Source organism: Triticum urartu, chromosome 2A (genome assembly GCF_056163025.1).
Source record: "Triticum urartu cultivar PI428250 chromosome 2A, HENAU_Tu73, whole genome shotgun sequence".
Taxonomy (NCBI): domain Eukaryota; kingdom Viridiplantae; phylum Streptophyta; class Magnoliopsida; order Poales; family Poaceae; genus Triticum; species Triticum urartu.
Genome location: NC_141874.1, coordinates 197,361,150 through 197,376,843, shown reverse-complemented (window position 1 = coordinate 197,376,843; position 15,694 = coordinate 197,361,150). Strand labels below are relative to the sequence as shown.

Genomic DNA, 15,694 nt, shown 5'->3' with positions numbered 1-15,694 from the left:
CTGCTATATATATATATATATATATATATATATATATATATATATATATATATATATATATATATATATATATATATATGCGATGGAGTGATATTGGTCTATGTTGTGGTTGACTTGTTGTTTGTGTTCGTGTTCTTGCCCCAATCGTACTCGTGCTCTTGTATTATTTTGTTTGTTACGTGATTCTGTCTAGTCTTCGTGCTCAACCTCCGAATCTTCCCCCAATTGAGTGCCTCGACATGGAGGAGCAGAGCAGGTTCGGTTGTTTTTCCCATATTTGCGATTTTCCCTTTACAGATTTAGGGTTAAAACCTCGGATTTTGGGTTCGCAGGTGCAACAGATTCAGTTTCGCCTGCGCGGCGTGCCGCAGATTTCTCCACGGCGTCGTCACGGCGTGTTCTGGGGCTGATATTGCAGATGGTTCACAGATTTCTGAGCCTCCACTACTCAACCGACCCCAAGGGCATGCAGTTCTTCGTCGGAAGTTCAGCAGGCGGTGGCATGGGTGACCCCGTTTGCAATTTTATTTCCACCATGCCTTGGAAATTTAGGGCCTTTGTTAATTGCTGTGTGTGGCAAAGGCGTTGCCGAATCATCCAGCGCTCAGGACAAGACTCCACCAAATCATCAGGTTTGATTATTTTTGGTTGATGTACTTCAGTTTGACAGCTACAAAACTGGACCTATAATCAGAACCTTATTATACAGGATCTCCCGGAAGAACATGAGGTGGCTCCAGGAGTGGTTGAGCACACCTTATTCGGGTGTTGTGTTCGTGCAGCAGAACATTTGCTAGCCTGTTAGGCCGCTGCCGGACGGGGAGGTGCCAGCGGCGACTGCCTCTAGTGCGGACGCACAAATCTGTTCGGCGGAGGCAGGGACTGCACATAAGGCTCAAGCATCTGAACACTCCATAGAACAGATTGACCCCAAGACTCCTGGGTGGACGCGAAGGTATGCATCTGAAATTCTGCTCAGCTACCTGTTATTATTAGATGGCATCTGAATCTGGGGTTGAAATTAGTACACACCCACACATATTTTCTTGTGGTAATGAGAGTAGTTTCTCATGCTTGAAGTCTGTCGCATGAAAATCTTTGTTGCAAAATTGAGTTCTGTGCAATAATTCTGGAAATGTAGGAAGGTTAATGGGATTGTTAACGTTTATGATAGTATCCAGTTTCCCGGTTGGTAATTGTTATCCCCTATGTGGTATACATCATCTGTTAATCGTTGGAATTGTGTGAAAATTACCCAGTCATCAAGTATTTGGGGGCGTTTGCTGAACTTGGAAGACTCTGTTTTCTGTAGTAAATACTTTTATGTTCATTCAGGATCAGGATTGGTGCTGCTGCACTAGGCCGTGCCCCATGTCCTAATAGAATGTCAGCAATGGAGAAACCAGTCTGCGGGTTTGCTGAGGATCCTGGTGATCCCCGTGATTTTGCTTTTGATTGGCACCATCTGCTGGTTGGTTATTTATTTTCTCAGTGCAATCTGGGTGCTTGCGGTGGGGCATAGCATACATCTGCGTCAGGTCAGAACTGTCGTTTGCAAACTTAAAAGGTTAGAACACCCAGATTAAATGGATCATCGAATATGGCATATCTGACGTGAAACCTAAATATTACCATGCAATGAGTGTGACGTGACGCTCGTCCCAATGTCAGTTTCCATAGTTATCATCCTTCTGATGCTTGTCTGATCGAAGATGCTTATCTGAGTAAGGACATCATGCTGCTTGTTGAACATCCCTAACTCAATGTTGTCGAGAAAGAATATCTGAAAACATAAATAAATCTCTCGTCAATAAAAGCCACAACCCCTGGCGAGATACATAACATGTTAAAGAGACTGACCTGCAAGAACAAATGACAACCAACTAAATTAGTGTTTGGGTTGTTGCCAACATGTCCTTCTTAAGCTGTCGAACTGCCTGGAGGAGGCACTCAAGCACATACTCGCACCACTTGAATTGTGAGATCATCTCTGTGTTGGCAAGTGCACCCCAGTAGTCTATGGTAGCATAATCATATTTCGTTGTTGGCGCCAAAACATGGCTCGTTACGAAAATGACGGATGCAATCTGGAAACAGTCCATTTCTTGAATCTTTAGAATTCTGCATACCACTACCATTTTTCCTCTGAATATAGTATATACATTTGGTGATTCCCTGTAGATTCTTTGGACAGTATAATAAGAATGTAAAAGTAGCTTAGGCAGACTGTACTTGATGACCACAAATAATCCAAAAAGAGCAACAAGAATGTAAAAGTTATGCACTTACATCGACCAAAATTTTGCCTTGAATGCATTTGGAAGGGGAATTTTTGTTTTCTACCATGGACGGGACCAAAGTAAGGCAGTACAAAAGTAAATAAGTGCTCTGAAAATTGGTTTTGCTCTTATGTAACTTCAGTTTGGTAAACTAGATCATCCAGTGTGGTATCTTTTTAGTCCCAGTCCCAGGTCTCGGGTCATAGTTCAGTAAACTAGAAATACAGCTTGGGTTATTTACTTACTGCCAAGTTGATTTGTAGGGAGTCAGCCCATTGATTTCCAAAACCTTGAATCTTTGATGTGTAGATGGTTGGATGGTTATTTTGCTTTTCTATGAAATATGGTACTAGCTGGAATTCAATGCTTATTATTTTCATTATAGAAGAGGGGAGACTAATCCATATACTTGCAGTGGTCAGTTAAGTCAGCAGCCTTCAGTTAATGCGCACTCTTGCGTTGAAACCACTCGTTTATCTTCTCATTTTCTTCATCAAAATGAATTCTACTCTGAAACATATCAGGCTATAACTGACGCCATGGGTGAAGGAAGTAAGGACAGGAAAGAACTTGGGGCTTCAGTATATGTTACGTTCCAGTTTAACATATACGGTAATCGCTTTCACGTCATGATCGTGCCAACTCCGCGGCACGACTCCATTGCTCGACTGGTTCGCTTGAATGAGCTCTTCGGTTCAGGTAAACTGCGGGCTGGAGAGGGCCGCGCACAGCCTGACGGTCCACGCCCAAATGGTTAATCAACTGAGCACAGTACTCCACACTCTATTCGCAAAAAAAAAAAAGTACTCCACATTCGATCGCATGTATTCACATAGCCCCATCGGAATAACACAAATTAAAGAACCGAACCATGCGTACAAGAATGAGATTGGAGTTTAAATCTCGTTCTTGATGAGAAATCTTACATCTTTATTTAAAACTATAAAACTATACAGAGGCTGGGCAACTCGCTCCCAGGGCGCTCCCTCGATGGCAAGCTTCGTCGGCCGTTTGATTTTAGTCAACCCGGTCTTTTTTTCGTTCTTGTCCGTTCGATGGTCGCTACGTTTTGAATTGTGCGTTTTCACCGGACGGTAGATCTTGGCCAACGGATGACCTGTGGGCTCGGGCTGAATTTCATTGGCTGGGTGCCAGCTTATTGGGTGCGCAAGCCCGGGTCGCTGGCGCTGTGCGCTGCTTCTCGCGTTTTGCGCCTGCGATTGTGCTGCCCTCATGACGGGTGGGCCAGTGCTGGCCCTGGTCCCGCTCATCAGCTGCGGTGACTACATGTCTCGTGTATAGGATATTTCCTGTTACCTCGGTCAACTGCTCCTGGCGCGACGCTTCTCACGCGCTGCCCGCGCCGTGCGTCGTGGGGAGTTTACTGCCTCCTGCGTCAGCTATAGAGGGGTGGGTCGACGCATGTTCACCCGGATTGTGCACACGCGTTTGTACTAGTGCGATGACGTGTGGGCCGCCGCTGCTCTGGTCCCGCTCGTTGGCTGCTACTACTGTGAGGGTGCTTGGATCCAAGTGACTTATTTTAGTCTGACTAAAAATAGTCTCTTGAAGAGGCTAAAATTCCAAGCACCCCTGACTAAAGAGGGCCTAAAACTAGTCTCGAGACTAAAATGTTTTAGTCAGTGGTACCCCTACTAAAATGTGGATTAGTCCTCTCTCTCCTCATTTAATTCATCTTCTTTAACACATGCGAGTTTTGGATTAGAGGGTTTGAAGGATAATAAATGCTCATTAACTTGATTTTAGTCTCTTTAGTATTTGAATCCAAGCATGGATGAGGCTAGCAAGTTTTAGTCTCACTACTTTTAGTCTTTTAGTCTCACTACTTTTAGTCATGAGACTAAAACATATCAAGCACCCTCTGTGTCTAGTGCGCGTGTACACCTTTCCTGTGCGCGGTGTTGCGTCTCGTCTGCTTTGGACTTTGGAGAGAGAGGATGGACTGCAGCTGCCCGATGCATGTGCTTGTGGGGCCTGGCTGACCGATGCATCGTGCGTGCCTCACCTCCATCTGCAGTTGGAGAGAGAGATGGATTGGTGCCTACGGCGCGCTGGTCGACGCGGCGGCCGCCGCAGTCCGCGAGCCCGGGTGCACGGTGGCGCTCACGGACCTCCACCGCTGCCTCGATGCCTTCAGCGAGTCCTGCGACCAAGCCGAGGGCCTCGTCCAGGCGGCCGCTGCCGGCCTCGGCCCCGCCGCCACCTGCCACGACGAGCTGTGTCGCGCCGTGCGTGCGGTCGACAAGGATCTCTGGGCCGCCGAGGAGAACGAGATGGAAGACGAGAAGCATCGCCCTCCGACCACGCCGCTGGCGGCCGAGGACAAATAGCCCAATCGATCTACCTCTTCTCCTGTTGAGGTGATGTTCATCATTCTTGTTTTTTCCATGTGATGTTCATCGTTCCTTTTATTTTCTTGCTTGATGTGCTAATCGTGTTAGTCATCTAGAAGATGAATGAAACTGTGACGGGAAAGGACAGATGGACTGGGATATATTGCCTCGCCGTGCCGCATGGTGGCCGAGATGCGGTAGCCCCATGCTCTGTTCCGATGGGCCTCCTCTGCTTGATGTTGCCGCTGGTTGAGGTTCGTCCTTCTCTGGTTCGCATGTTCTTCGCTATTGCTTTCGATTCGTCGTGCTAATTTCGCATGTTTGCCTTCGTTTTCTTCATGGGCAGTTTGGTACGGTTTCCTGTTGTCGCTTGCGTCGAGCCTTGGGTCCGTCTCTCCTTCTCATTGAGGTTAGTCCACTCCTCTTATGCTTGCCTATAGAATGTTTGATGAAATGCATGTGTGTTGACGCTTGTTCTACGGTTCAGCCTACTTCTCCTGTTGCTGGCGCTTCTTCTTCTCGTCGGTCCTGCTGCTTACCCAACCTTTTGCTTGCTGCCTCGGGTAAATAGGCCGTTCTGTTGCTTCTGTGACCGGCGAGTGTTCATTGCATGCCTGTGTGTCGTTGTGCTCTGATCGGTTGTTTTTTGTGTATTTCGCAGGTTGCACGATCTCTGCTGTAGCTGTGTCGTTCGACTCATCAAGGTTTTCTTCTTTCCTTTCTACTACATGTGTGCGTGTTTTACTTTCAGTATCTTCTGTGTCATGCTGTCTGCCTTGGTGATCTTTTAAATATCTGTATGTCGTGCTGATCGTGTAAATGTTCCGGATATGGTTGCGGCTTCTTTATTTATGTTGGACTGTTCTATGAATTGCCACCATGACACTTGTTGAAAATAGTGTTGTCGGGCGATAATCATTCTTGGCAGTGATTCTTGCTGTGGATGGGATATTGATGCAGATATACCACGAAGGGAAGATCTGCCTCACTGTGCACTTCAGGCGCGCGCACACTAGCGATGGTACAGGATTGGCTTCATGGTGGAATCAGGTGCGCATCGTCCATGGTGGCCTGTCGTGGGTGTTGGTGGGCGGCTGGAGGCGGCTGTAGCAGGTCGATTTATCTGACTACTGAAAATGAGCTTCAGAATATCTGTAGAACGTAGCCCACTTCCAGCCAAATATCAATTATGATAAATCCACCATGTACCATGATCATTTGAACAGTCTTGCTTAAGACGTAGCCCACTTCCAGCCAAATATCAATTATGATAAATCCACCATGTACCATGATCATTTGAACAGTCTTGCTTAAGTTTATGTTAGCCCTGTATGCTGATTTGAGGAGATTGTTAACTTTAAGGTGCGAACATTTATAAAATGATAATTGTACCGTTTTTTGGGATTTTGTGATTCCTATGGAATTAAGAGGTCATCTATTCGCCTATCCCTATTTGTAATTTCAAATAGTTATTTCTTGATGCACTTCTATTTTAGAAATGAATCAGTAGCCAATTATGCTTGATGTTTCAAGCAGAACTAGAATTGGTAAACAACTATCTGTGAAGCATATATGGAGGCGGGAGTCTGGTTTGTTTTTTTTGCTATGTGCCTATTTGCTTAAGAAAATACTTGACTGGAGAGCAGATTCCAAATGGAGATGCATTTTCATGCGTTGGGGGCAGAAGTAGAATAAATAGTAAATCTTGATCTTATGGAGTGATGATTTACATTCTTTGTGTGATGAGATAATACACAACCTAGGTGTTATTTAGCTTGCTGCTGTAGAACAACTGACTATCATGATGTGTAGTTTCTGAATATTGAGTCCTCGAGTTTTGGGGAATGGTGCGCTCTAATTTGGAAGTGGTATTTCCTAATGTATTCGCACAGTTAGATATCATATTATATATATTTTCTCTTACTTGAAATTTCTGCCATGTAAAGCTAGGTTGTCTTTGATTTGTTGTTGTGTTAGGTATTGAACAGACTGGCTTGTTTGGCTAACCTTCCTTTCCTTTTATTTTGCAGGCTCTAGAATCGCTAAGGTTGCTCCTTCTCTGTTTCTTTGGTCAAGGTTTGTCCTTGTCATTCTTTTCTAAGCACTGCACTTTTCTACCCTATTTGTTTACTGCTTATTGTCGTGTTAATTCCTCTGTTCCTGATTTTTCCAGGTGTCGTGTTTGTGTGTTTGTTTTTTGTAGTGCTGCTTATATGTGTGACTACCGTATGATCGTATATATCTGCTGAAAAGTAAAACAATTTTTCCTTGGCACGATACATAATTTGTAATGAGATGGTAGTACATCAGTGTATTTGGTGAAACTCGAGCTTCGACGAATATGAAGGTCTTTATGTTGGCATACACTCCTTTATTCCAAATGGTGCTGATATAGAAACACCATCAGGGATTCCATGTGTACCATGTATGTCCATAAAAACAGCATCGATATATCAGCATACTAATGTGCTGATCTAAAAACGTTTTTTTTCTAAGTGACGGTTTCGAGTCGGCAAAAATACAGTGTATGTCCATAATGTGATGGCAACTGAGTAGCCATGTGTACAGGGAAGGCATCAGTCTATCAAAAAACACCAGCGATTTTATCCTAATTGTTAATGAAATTGTTGTTTATTGCTTTTACCAATTGCACCTGCTTACAGATATCCTTAAGTTTACTACCTCCTGTCCTTAGAAGCATCAGTTTGTCCTTATTTTTTATATGCTCTGTTTCATCTAAATTGCATACATCCATTTCCAACAGAACTAGGGGAGTCCGTATAAATTAGATATGTTCCTTTTCTTCTCAACAGGTGTCTATTATGAGTACTGCAATTTAGACATGATTAAGAATGGTACTGGAGTTTGCTTATCTATCATGATTTTTTTAGTTCTGCTTAGTTGATGGCCTCACGTAATGTGCCTCCATGGATGGAGCTTTCCTTGTCTACCTTGTTGAATGTTCTACCATGGATGGAGCTTTTGCTGATACCCTTTCTGAATAGCTGATATTTATTGTACCTCATCTTTGCTCCTGGTTGGTGGGGAACCCCTCCTGGTCGAGCCCCTAGCCCCCCACCTTGGCAGCTGCCTGGAGAGGAGGATAGCCCGAGGACAACTCCCAATGTGCCGAGGAGATGGGAACATGTGAGATTCTTTGTTTCTTTCTTCCTTCTTTCCTCATTTTCCCAACTTACAATTTGTTTTCTAATTTCTCTACAAGTTTTTCACGGGGTATTTTAGGCTATAGCTTGACTTGGCACTATCGTGAAGTGGGGTAATTTTCCATATTGATATGGTTGGTATGCACATCCCACTAAGAAGCAAGGCGCAATAAAAGCTCATTTTCCATTTTGCAAAGGTTCCTTTTAGTAACTGATGCGTCCATGTTGATGCAGCTACAACTATGGTAATGCAGGTTATACTGCAGGGTCCATGATGCCTTTCTAAGTAATTTTACCGCATATATTGTAGGGTGTTATGTCGCTTAGCAAACTTTACTCCAGTATATGCAACTTTCAGAGTTCTAATTCGTCTGTGTTATAACAGATTTGGTTTGATTAATTCAAATTTCTTATTCAGGCATGTATACACAAATTGCAGGGTGTATTAGCGCTTAGGAAACTTGCTTTTAGTATGCATTATTTTCAAGCTTCAAGGCGTATTATTATTCATTTTATGTTAGTTGTCTGTACTTGGCCTACATTTTTGTTTTCAAATAGTTCTGCCTCTCAATTTGATATTTCTATTTGCTTTTGCTTAGTAATATGATGTATTGTTTTCTTGCTCTAGGCCTACTTGTGTTCAAGGTTTAGTTGATTGTGTTTCTTAAGGGTGTTTTATTTAATGGCATCAACATTGGCATTAATTCCATTCTGCATTGTACTGTGATTTTTTCAAGCAACACCATTATGGCAATTTTTTGCTCCATTTTAAGTTTCGCTTGGATCACTAGCCTACTTGTTCTCACCTCATCATCATGGCCTTTCTTAAGGGTGTTCAGACATTTTTGTCCTTCTGTAAATTAGTGGCATTAAATTAGTGGTCTTCTATTCGTGTTGCGAACCCCAATATGGCATCTCACCATTCCCCACGATCCACATGTTAACTGTGGATTTATTTAATGATAATAGGATATCAATTGCCTTTTCTTTAGGATAAGCCGACACCTAATAAGGATCAGGAGAACAACAGATATGCTAAGAGACAACCTTTTGGGGTTAAGGATATAAACAACAACAGGGCTTATGAGGCCGAAGAGAGCTCGAGTGGCGTCTTTTGGTTCTTGATGACCTGCACGTTCCTGGTGGAGTAGAGCAAAATAATTTGAAGGCTTTAAAGCTACTGCACTTCATGTATTTAGGATCAATTCTTTGTTTTAGTTTGAAATATTCCCCATTTCCTCCTATTTGATTGATTCATCTGATGGACATTTTGTCAGGCAAATAAACAAAAGGCATATGTATTGTTACGAGTGAAGCCATCCATACTCCCATGTGGAATTCAAGAAATAGAGAAATGTTATTGTTTTTGTACTAATTGTTTGCTTGGCCAAATGTACTGTAAATGATTTATTATTATTCAAGGTATAGAGAAATGTTGTTCTTCATTGTAGTGGATGATATCTATCCCAATTATTGAGGTGATGGAAGTACTACTGAGGAGTTTTGTCTTTGACTGAATGAAGTTGTCAAGGAAGAAGGAATATGTGTTGAGGAAGAAGGGATAAATATATCGCTTGATTCATGGGCCGAACTAGCTGCCATACGTCTGCTTGGAAATATACATGTGTCTAAGAGACACATGAATACTTTTTTTTCAAACACACAAAAACAAAGTTGATAGAAACACTACTCTTTTGAAATGTGTTTTAAATACATATTTCATAATAGACGTATCTACACCTAGGAGCACCAAAACCCTCTCTCCTTAACTGGTTTTATACATGGTGTTTAGTATACATATATTCTTAGGTTTTTCATCTTTTCCCTCTTTTTTTACAGGAAAAATATGCATGGCCAGGTTTCTCATCATGATAACCATGTTTCCAAATTTGCTAAAAAAATACAACCATGCCAACTTTACTCTCTCATCATAGTGCCCATATTTTCAAACTGAACCTATTCATATTATGCAAAGATTCCCCTTTCTCAGACTATTATTTAACAACATAATAAACATGTTTAAAAAATAGCATGATTTAGTTGAAGGTTCTTGCAGCATGAAACTATTTTCATCGACAACATGTCTTCAGCAGGTCTCTGCGCCATTTGGCGCAACGGGTCAACTAGTTTGTAGAATCGATGACCAGCATTCACTCCACCGCGTGCAATCCAAGTGCAGATCCGAGCGCCGCAGTGAGGGCATGGAATGAGGGGCCAAATCTCCTCCTGGCCAACGGAGGACGATGGTGGAGAAGGGATGGGGCTGCTGGCACTGGCTCCGGTGGGTTAGAGCATCTTCACTCGCGCCTCCAACAGGCCCCACAGGGCGAGTTTTTTTCACGCCGGCGTCGAAAAAACCCTCCAGTCACGTCCCCAGGACACCGAAATCCGCCGTCTCGGCCCATTTTTTGGCCCGCCGATCCCGGACCGAACCCAGCGCACTGGGGGCTTCAGCGGAAGAAAAAACCGCGCCTGGGCCACCACTGTTAGGCGGAAATGAAGGAAATATGCCCTAGAGGCAATAATAAAGTTATTATTTATTTCCTTATAATCATGATAAATGTTTATTATTCATGCTAGAATTGTATTAACCGGAAACATAATACATGTGTGAATACATAGACAAACAAAGTGTCACTAGTATGCCTCTACTTGACTAGCTCGTTAATTAAAGATGGTTATGTTTCCTAACCATAAACAAAGAGTTGTTATTTGATTAACGAGGTCACATCATTAGTTGAATGATCTGATTGACATGACCCATTCCATTAGCTTAGCACCCGATCGTTTAGTATGTTGCTATTGCTTTTCTTCATGACTTATACATGTTCCTATGACTATGAGATTATGCAACTCCCGTTTGCCGGAGGAACACTTTGGGTGCTACCAAACATCACAACGTAACTGGGTGATTATAAAGGAGCATTACAGGTGTCTCCAAAGGTAGATGTTGGGTTGGCGTATTTCGAGATTAGGATTTGTCACTCCGATTGTCGGAGAGGTATCTCTGGGCCCTCTCGGTAATACACATCACATAAGCCTTGCAAGCATTACAACTAATATGTTAGTTGTGAGATGATGTATTACGGAACGAGTAAAGAGACTTGCCGGTAACGAGATTGAACTAGGTATTGGATACCGACGATCGAATCTCGGGCAAGTAACATACCGATGACAAAGGGAACAACGTATGTTGTTGTGCGGTCTGACCGATAAAGATCTTCGTAGAATATGTAGGAGCCAATATGGGCATCCAGGTCCCGCTATTGGTTATTGACCGGAGACGTGTCTTGGTCATGTCTACATTGTTCTCGAACCCGTAGGGTCCGCACGCTTAAGGTTACGATGACAGTTACATTACGAGTTTATGCATTTTGATGTACCGAAGGTTGTTCGGAGTCCCGGATGTGATCACGGACATGACGAGGAGTCTCGAAATGGTCGAGACGTAAAGATTGATATATTGGAAGCCTATGTTTGGATATCGGAAGTGTTCCGGGTGAAATCGGGATTTTACCGGGTTACCGGGAGGTTACCGGAACCCCCCGGGAGCCATATGGGCCTTCATGGGCCTTAGTGGAAAGGAGAAAGGGGCAGCCCAAGGTGGCTGCGCCACTTCCCCCTCCCCTAGTCCTATTAGGACTAGGAGAAGGTGGCCGGCCCCCCTCTCTCTCTCTCCCCCCTTGGGAATCCTAGTTGGAATAGGATTGGGGGGGGGGGAGTCCTACTCCCGGAAGGAGTAGGACTCCTCCTGCGCCTCTCTCCCTGGCCGGCGCCCCCCTCCCCCCTTGGCTCCTTTATATACTGAGGTAGAGACACCCTAGAACACACAAGTTGATCCACGTGATCTATTCCTTAGCCGTGTGCGGTGCCCCCTGCCACCATATACCTCGACAATACTGTAGCAGGAGTTTAGGCGAAGCCCTGCTGCTGTAGTACATCAAGATCGTCACCACGCCGTCGTGCTGACGGAACTCTTCCCCGACACTTTGCTGGATCGGAGTCCGGGGATCGTCATCGAGCTGAACGTGTGCTCGAACTCGGAGGTGCCGTAGTTTCGGTGCTTGATCGGTTGGATCGTGAAGACGTACGACTACTTCCTCTACGTCATGTCAGCGCTTCCGCAGTCGGTCTGCGTTGGGTACGTAGACAACACTCTCCCCCTCGTTGCTATGCATCACATGATCTTGCATGTGCGTAGGAAATTTTTTGAAATTACTACGAAACCCAACAGGAAAGGCATCTTGCGCACGCCCTACCACCGTCGTGCCGATCCCGGCGTCGGCTACCCACCCACTGCTGCTAGAAAGCCCATTCCCCGCTGGAAAAGAGTGTTCCGCTGTGGCAGCCTCCATCCCGCTCCTGGGGCAAGCTTTCCGGCGCTCCGGCCACACAGGGCGTGAATACCGGCGGCATGAACTCACAATGACATCAACGTACTGCAGTGCTCCTTATTTGGTATGCCAGGAACTCACAATGACATCAACATACTGCAGTGCTCCCCTATGTTTGCCAAGCTTGTTGAACGTCATTCTCCTTCAGTGAACTTTGAGGTCAATGGGCGGCACTACAACAATGGATACTACCTAGCAGATGGCATCTATCCGAGATGGTCCACATTTGTGAAGACTATCTCAAACCCTGTGCTAGGAGGCAAGAACTCCCACTTTGCCAAGTGTCAGGAGGCTTGCAGGAAGGATGTTGAGCGGGTATTTGGTGTGCTCCAATCTCAATTGTTGTCCGGTACCCCGCTCAGACTTGGTCGAAAGATCAAATGTGGGAGGTCATGACTTGCTGTGTCATCTTGCACAACATGATCATTGAGAGCGAGCAGGAAGAGCCAGTATTTGACAGTGAACCATATTACAGGCAGGGTCCTCTTGCCCAAGTTGATCACCAGCTACCGACAACCTGGACTGCCTTCCTCAATATGCGCTAGGAGATCCGAGACCCACAAGTGCATCAACAACTATAGCAGGATTTGGTGAAGCACCTATGGAGGCTCAAGGGCAACGCCTAACTCGGCGTGTGATGAAATATGAGTTTTTATTTGTTGAACTATATGATTTGTATTGATTTTATGTGATGAACTATGTGATAAAAAATAGCTTCTGTTGAATTTGTGCTGAGGCACATCGAATATGGACCAAAATTGGTCAATTTACGCTGATAGTGGACCAATTTGCGTTGAAAGTGGGCCGAAATCGGCGCCTGCAGGTAACCTTTGGGGGGGGGGGTGGGAACCCGAGCCTCTCCATGTCGATTTTTCCACCGGCGCACCCCCAGACGGCGCTATTTCAAGCCCTAGGGGGCCGAACGGCTGAGGATACTCTTAGGATGCAACAGCAGACCTGACCGGGTTCGTGTGGATCCATAGGATTATGAAGAGGACCAGCGTGTTGGAGAAGATTGGTAGCTCCAACGGGAGAACACATTAAATTAGTTTGGTGCGTGGGTCCACCACGAAAGGGTTCTCTAAGGCGGTAGGGGGCGATTGCGAGGCGATCGTGGCTCCTACGCTAGGGTTAGGGTTCCAGCTTCTCGGGGGTGGTTGGGACCTAGCAGCGATTGGGGGGCGACGGCGCTCTCTGTGATCGTGGGCTGGGAGCGCTTGCTCTGGGCTGTGGATGGCGTCCATGGCCGGAGCCGAGGATGGCAAGGCGGTGGGGACGTCGCGGGGCGTAGCGAATACTCCAAGCCGGCGGGTCAGGGACCGGTGGCGGAGACGACGATGTCCTCGCCTCCGGGGGCGATCTCGTCGGCGGCGGTAACACCAAAGGCGTGACGTAGCGGTTCTGCAACCGGGGGTTCCTCGCGGTCTCCAGCGGGGATTAAAACCCTAGATCCCACAACGAGCTTGTCCGCACGGCTGGGGGGATGGTGCTGATGGAAAAGGAGGCCGAGGGCTTTTTCTTTGAAGATCCGGAGGCAGAGCTGCCAAAGTGTACTCGTTGGTCTGCCGTGGGTAAGGTCTACTCATCTCGCCTCTTTAACAAAACGGTTCTGGAGAGGACAATGCAGCGGGCCTGGGGTCTGCACCGGGAAGCACAGTTCAGGGATATGGGCTCCAGCATTTTTGTGGTGCATTTTGGAAGTGAAGGAGATTACAAACATGCGCTGAACAATGGTCCATGGCAGTTCGATTTCAGTGTCCTGGTTTTGAAGGAGTACGAAGGGAAGACGAGGCCATCGGCGATGGTCTTCGATTCTGTCGACATCTGGGTCCGAGTGATAGATCTCCCACCGAATAAGCGGACAGAATCTTTCGGGAAGGCACTGGGCAATTGGTTGGGTGAGGTTGTGAGAGTTGATGTGGATGCAGATGGCTTTGCAAGATGCAATCAGTTGCGGGTCAGGTCCAAGATAACAGTGTTTGAGCCTTTGGTCAGAGGGTTTTACTTGAAGCAATCTAAGGAGGACAAGCTGGGGACATGGTTTGATTTTTACTATGAAAAAGTCCTGCATTTCTGCTTTGAATGTGGACGACTTGTTCATGGAAAGAGGGGATGTGAGCCGCCTGTGGATTCCTCCTCTCAATGGGGGGGCTGGTTGCGGGCATCCCCGGGCAGGTCTGGTCCTAAGGAGGGCGCAGGTGGCGGTGCGTCGGGCAGTACAAATAGTTTCAGCAACTCTCAGGTTGGGGATGAAGGGAGTGGGAGGCAGCGCCAAGAAGGTGCCCGGATTCGTGACCTCCCAACAAAGAGGAACTTAAGCTCTGATTTCTCTCGGTTTGGTGGACACCGCACTGGCGGTCATGGGGGGCACCAGGAAGGGGAGGTTAATAGTCCGGATAAGGGCCATGGGGCCCATTGGTCGGTGCATGTTCAGGATCTAAGAAACAATCTGGAGCAGCGAAGAGAGTATGATCTGAGGGACAGACTGCTGGACAGATGCTCTCAGCGGGAGCGCGGCTTTGCAAGGGACCTGCCCTGGGACGTAAAAGGAAAAAGCAATGTGGGGGGCTCCTTCAGTGCGCGCTTTGCTGATGGGCCGGGCCGGTTTGAGCAGTATGGTGAGTCCAGCATGCATGAACAGCGTGGAAGGCGAAAGGGTTACTACGTAAAAAAGTCTAGACATGGATCGGGGCAGGATGAAGGGATGGCTCGACATGACAGGGATGAATTTGAGAGCAGAAAAAGAGGACCGCGGCAAGTGTGGGTGGCAAAGGGAGATGTGGACATACAGGAGGGACATGATACTTTCGTTCGCGATACTCGACGTAAAACGTTGATAGTGTTCGATCGTATCTCTGATGACCATGGTAGATCGGCGGACCCTGGGGCCCAGGGCCGCCGGGAGCAATGAATATCCTTGTCTGTAACTATCGGGGACTGGGGTTGGACTCGACAGTGGGCGAACTGCGCGACCTGATTAGGTCGCACAACCCAGTGGTGGTGTTTCTGAGTGAAATGAAGAAGCGGGCGAGGGCTATGGACAAGCTCAAGTGGAGTTTGGGCTTCAGGTGTGGTGTGGCCGTGGACTGCAACGGTAAAAGTGGAGGGCTTGCCCTCTGGTGGAGGGATCATGTACATGTCACGATAAGGCCATGGTGCCAATATTTTCTCGATGCTGAGGTGGTCAGTGAGGGCAAAACCTTTAGGATCACTGGATTCTATGGGGAAGCGGATGTTGAACGCAGAGGCAAATCATGGGATGCCCTTCGGTATCTGAAGAGGCAGGATAATCTGCCATGGCTGTGTATTGGGGATTTCAATGAGATCCTCTTTCACTCGGAGCAGAAGGGAGGGAATCTGAGGGGTTTTCTGCAGATGGAATCATTCAGGGACTGCCTTGATGATTGTGGCCTTGCGGATCTTGGCTTTACTGGCTATCCTTTCACCTAGGATAACAAGCGAAGCGACAATGACAACATTCAGGTGCGTTTGGATCGGGGTAC

At 46.2% G+C, this 15,694-nt stretch overlaps 2 protein-coding genes across 13 annotated transcripts; both read left to right on the top strand.

Moving 5' to 3' along the window:
* Positions 1 to 59: 59 nt before the first annotated feature.
* Positions 60 to 9,242, top strand: LOC125536663 (uncharacterized). Of its 12 annotated transcripts, none has more exons than XM_087543592.1 (11): positions 60 to 256; positions 333 to 632; positions 710 to 955; positions 1,336 to 4,660; positions 4,753 to 4,887; positions 4,980 to 5,042; positions 5,121 to 5,196; positions 5,295 to 5,337; positions 5,594 to 5,746; positions 6,664 to 7,780; positions 8,790 to 9,242. In XM_087543592.1, the coding sequence occupies exons 5-10, from the start codon at positions 4,753 to 4,755 to the stop codon at positions 6,668 to 6,670; spliced, it is 477 nt and encodes a 158-aa protein (XP_087399718.1). In that variant the 5' UTR covers positions 60 to 256; positions 333 to 632; positions 710 to 955; positions 1,336 to 4,660; the 3' UTR covers positions 6,671 to 7,780; positions 8,790 to 9,242. The 12 variants fall into 12 exon arrangements, with proteins under 12 accessions (XP_087399718.1, XP_087399720.1, XP_087399728.1 ...); XM_087543594.1 differs by having other exon boundaries at positions 4,750 to 4,887; XM_087543602.1 differs by having other exon boundaries at positions 1,336 to 4,887; positions 5,594 to 5,683; positions 6,664 to 6,709; positions 7,639 to 7,780.
* Positions 9,243 to 13,674: 4,432 nt separating this feature from the next.
* LOC147984520 (uncharacterized) lies at positions 13,675 to 15,102 on the top strand. The gene has a single exon (XM_087541138.1). The coding sequence runs from the start codon at positions 13,675 to 13,677 to the stop codon at positions 15,100 to 15,102; it is 1,428 nt and encodes a 475-aa protein (XP_087397264.1).
* The last annotated feature ends 592 nt before the right edge of the window (positions 15,103 to 15,694 follow it).

What these genes read in the sequence shown, in the direction of transcription:
- LOC125536663 (XM_087543591.1), top strand. Translation starts at nt 4,753, where the DNA reads ATGAATGAAACTGTGACGGGAAAGGACAGATGGACTGGGATATATTGC. An exon ending in CGTCTCTCCTTCTCATTGAG is followed by an intron (nt 5,043 to 5,120) that starts GTTAGTCCACTC and finishes TCTACGGTTCAG; the next exon opens with CCTACTTCTCCTGTTGCTGG. An exon ending in CCTTTTGCTTGCTGCCTCGG is followed by an intron (nt 5,197 to 5,294) that starts GTAAATAGGCCG and finishes TGTATTTCGCAG; the next exon opens with GTTGCACGATCTCTGCTGTA.
- LOC147984520 (XM_087541138.1), top strand. Translation starts at nt 13,675, where the DNA reads ATGGTGCTGATGGAAAAGGAGGCCGAGGGCTTTTTCTTTGAAGATCCG.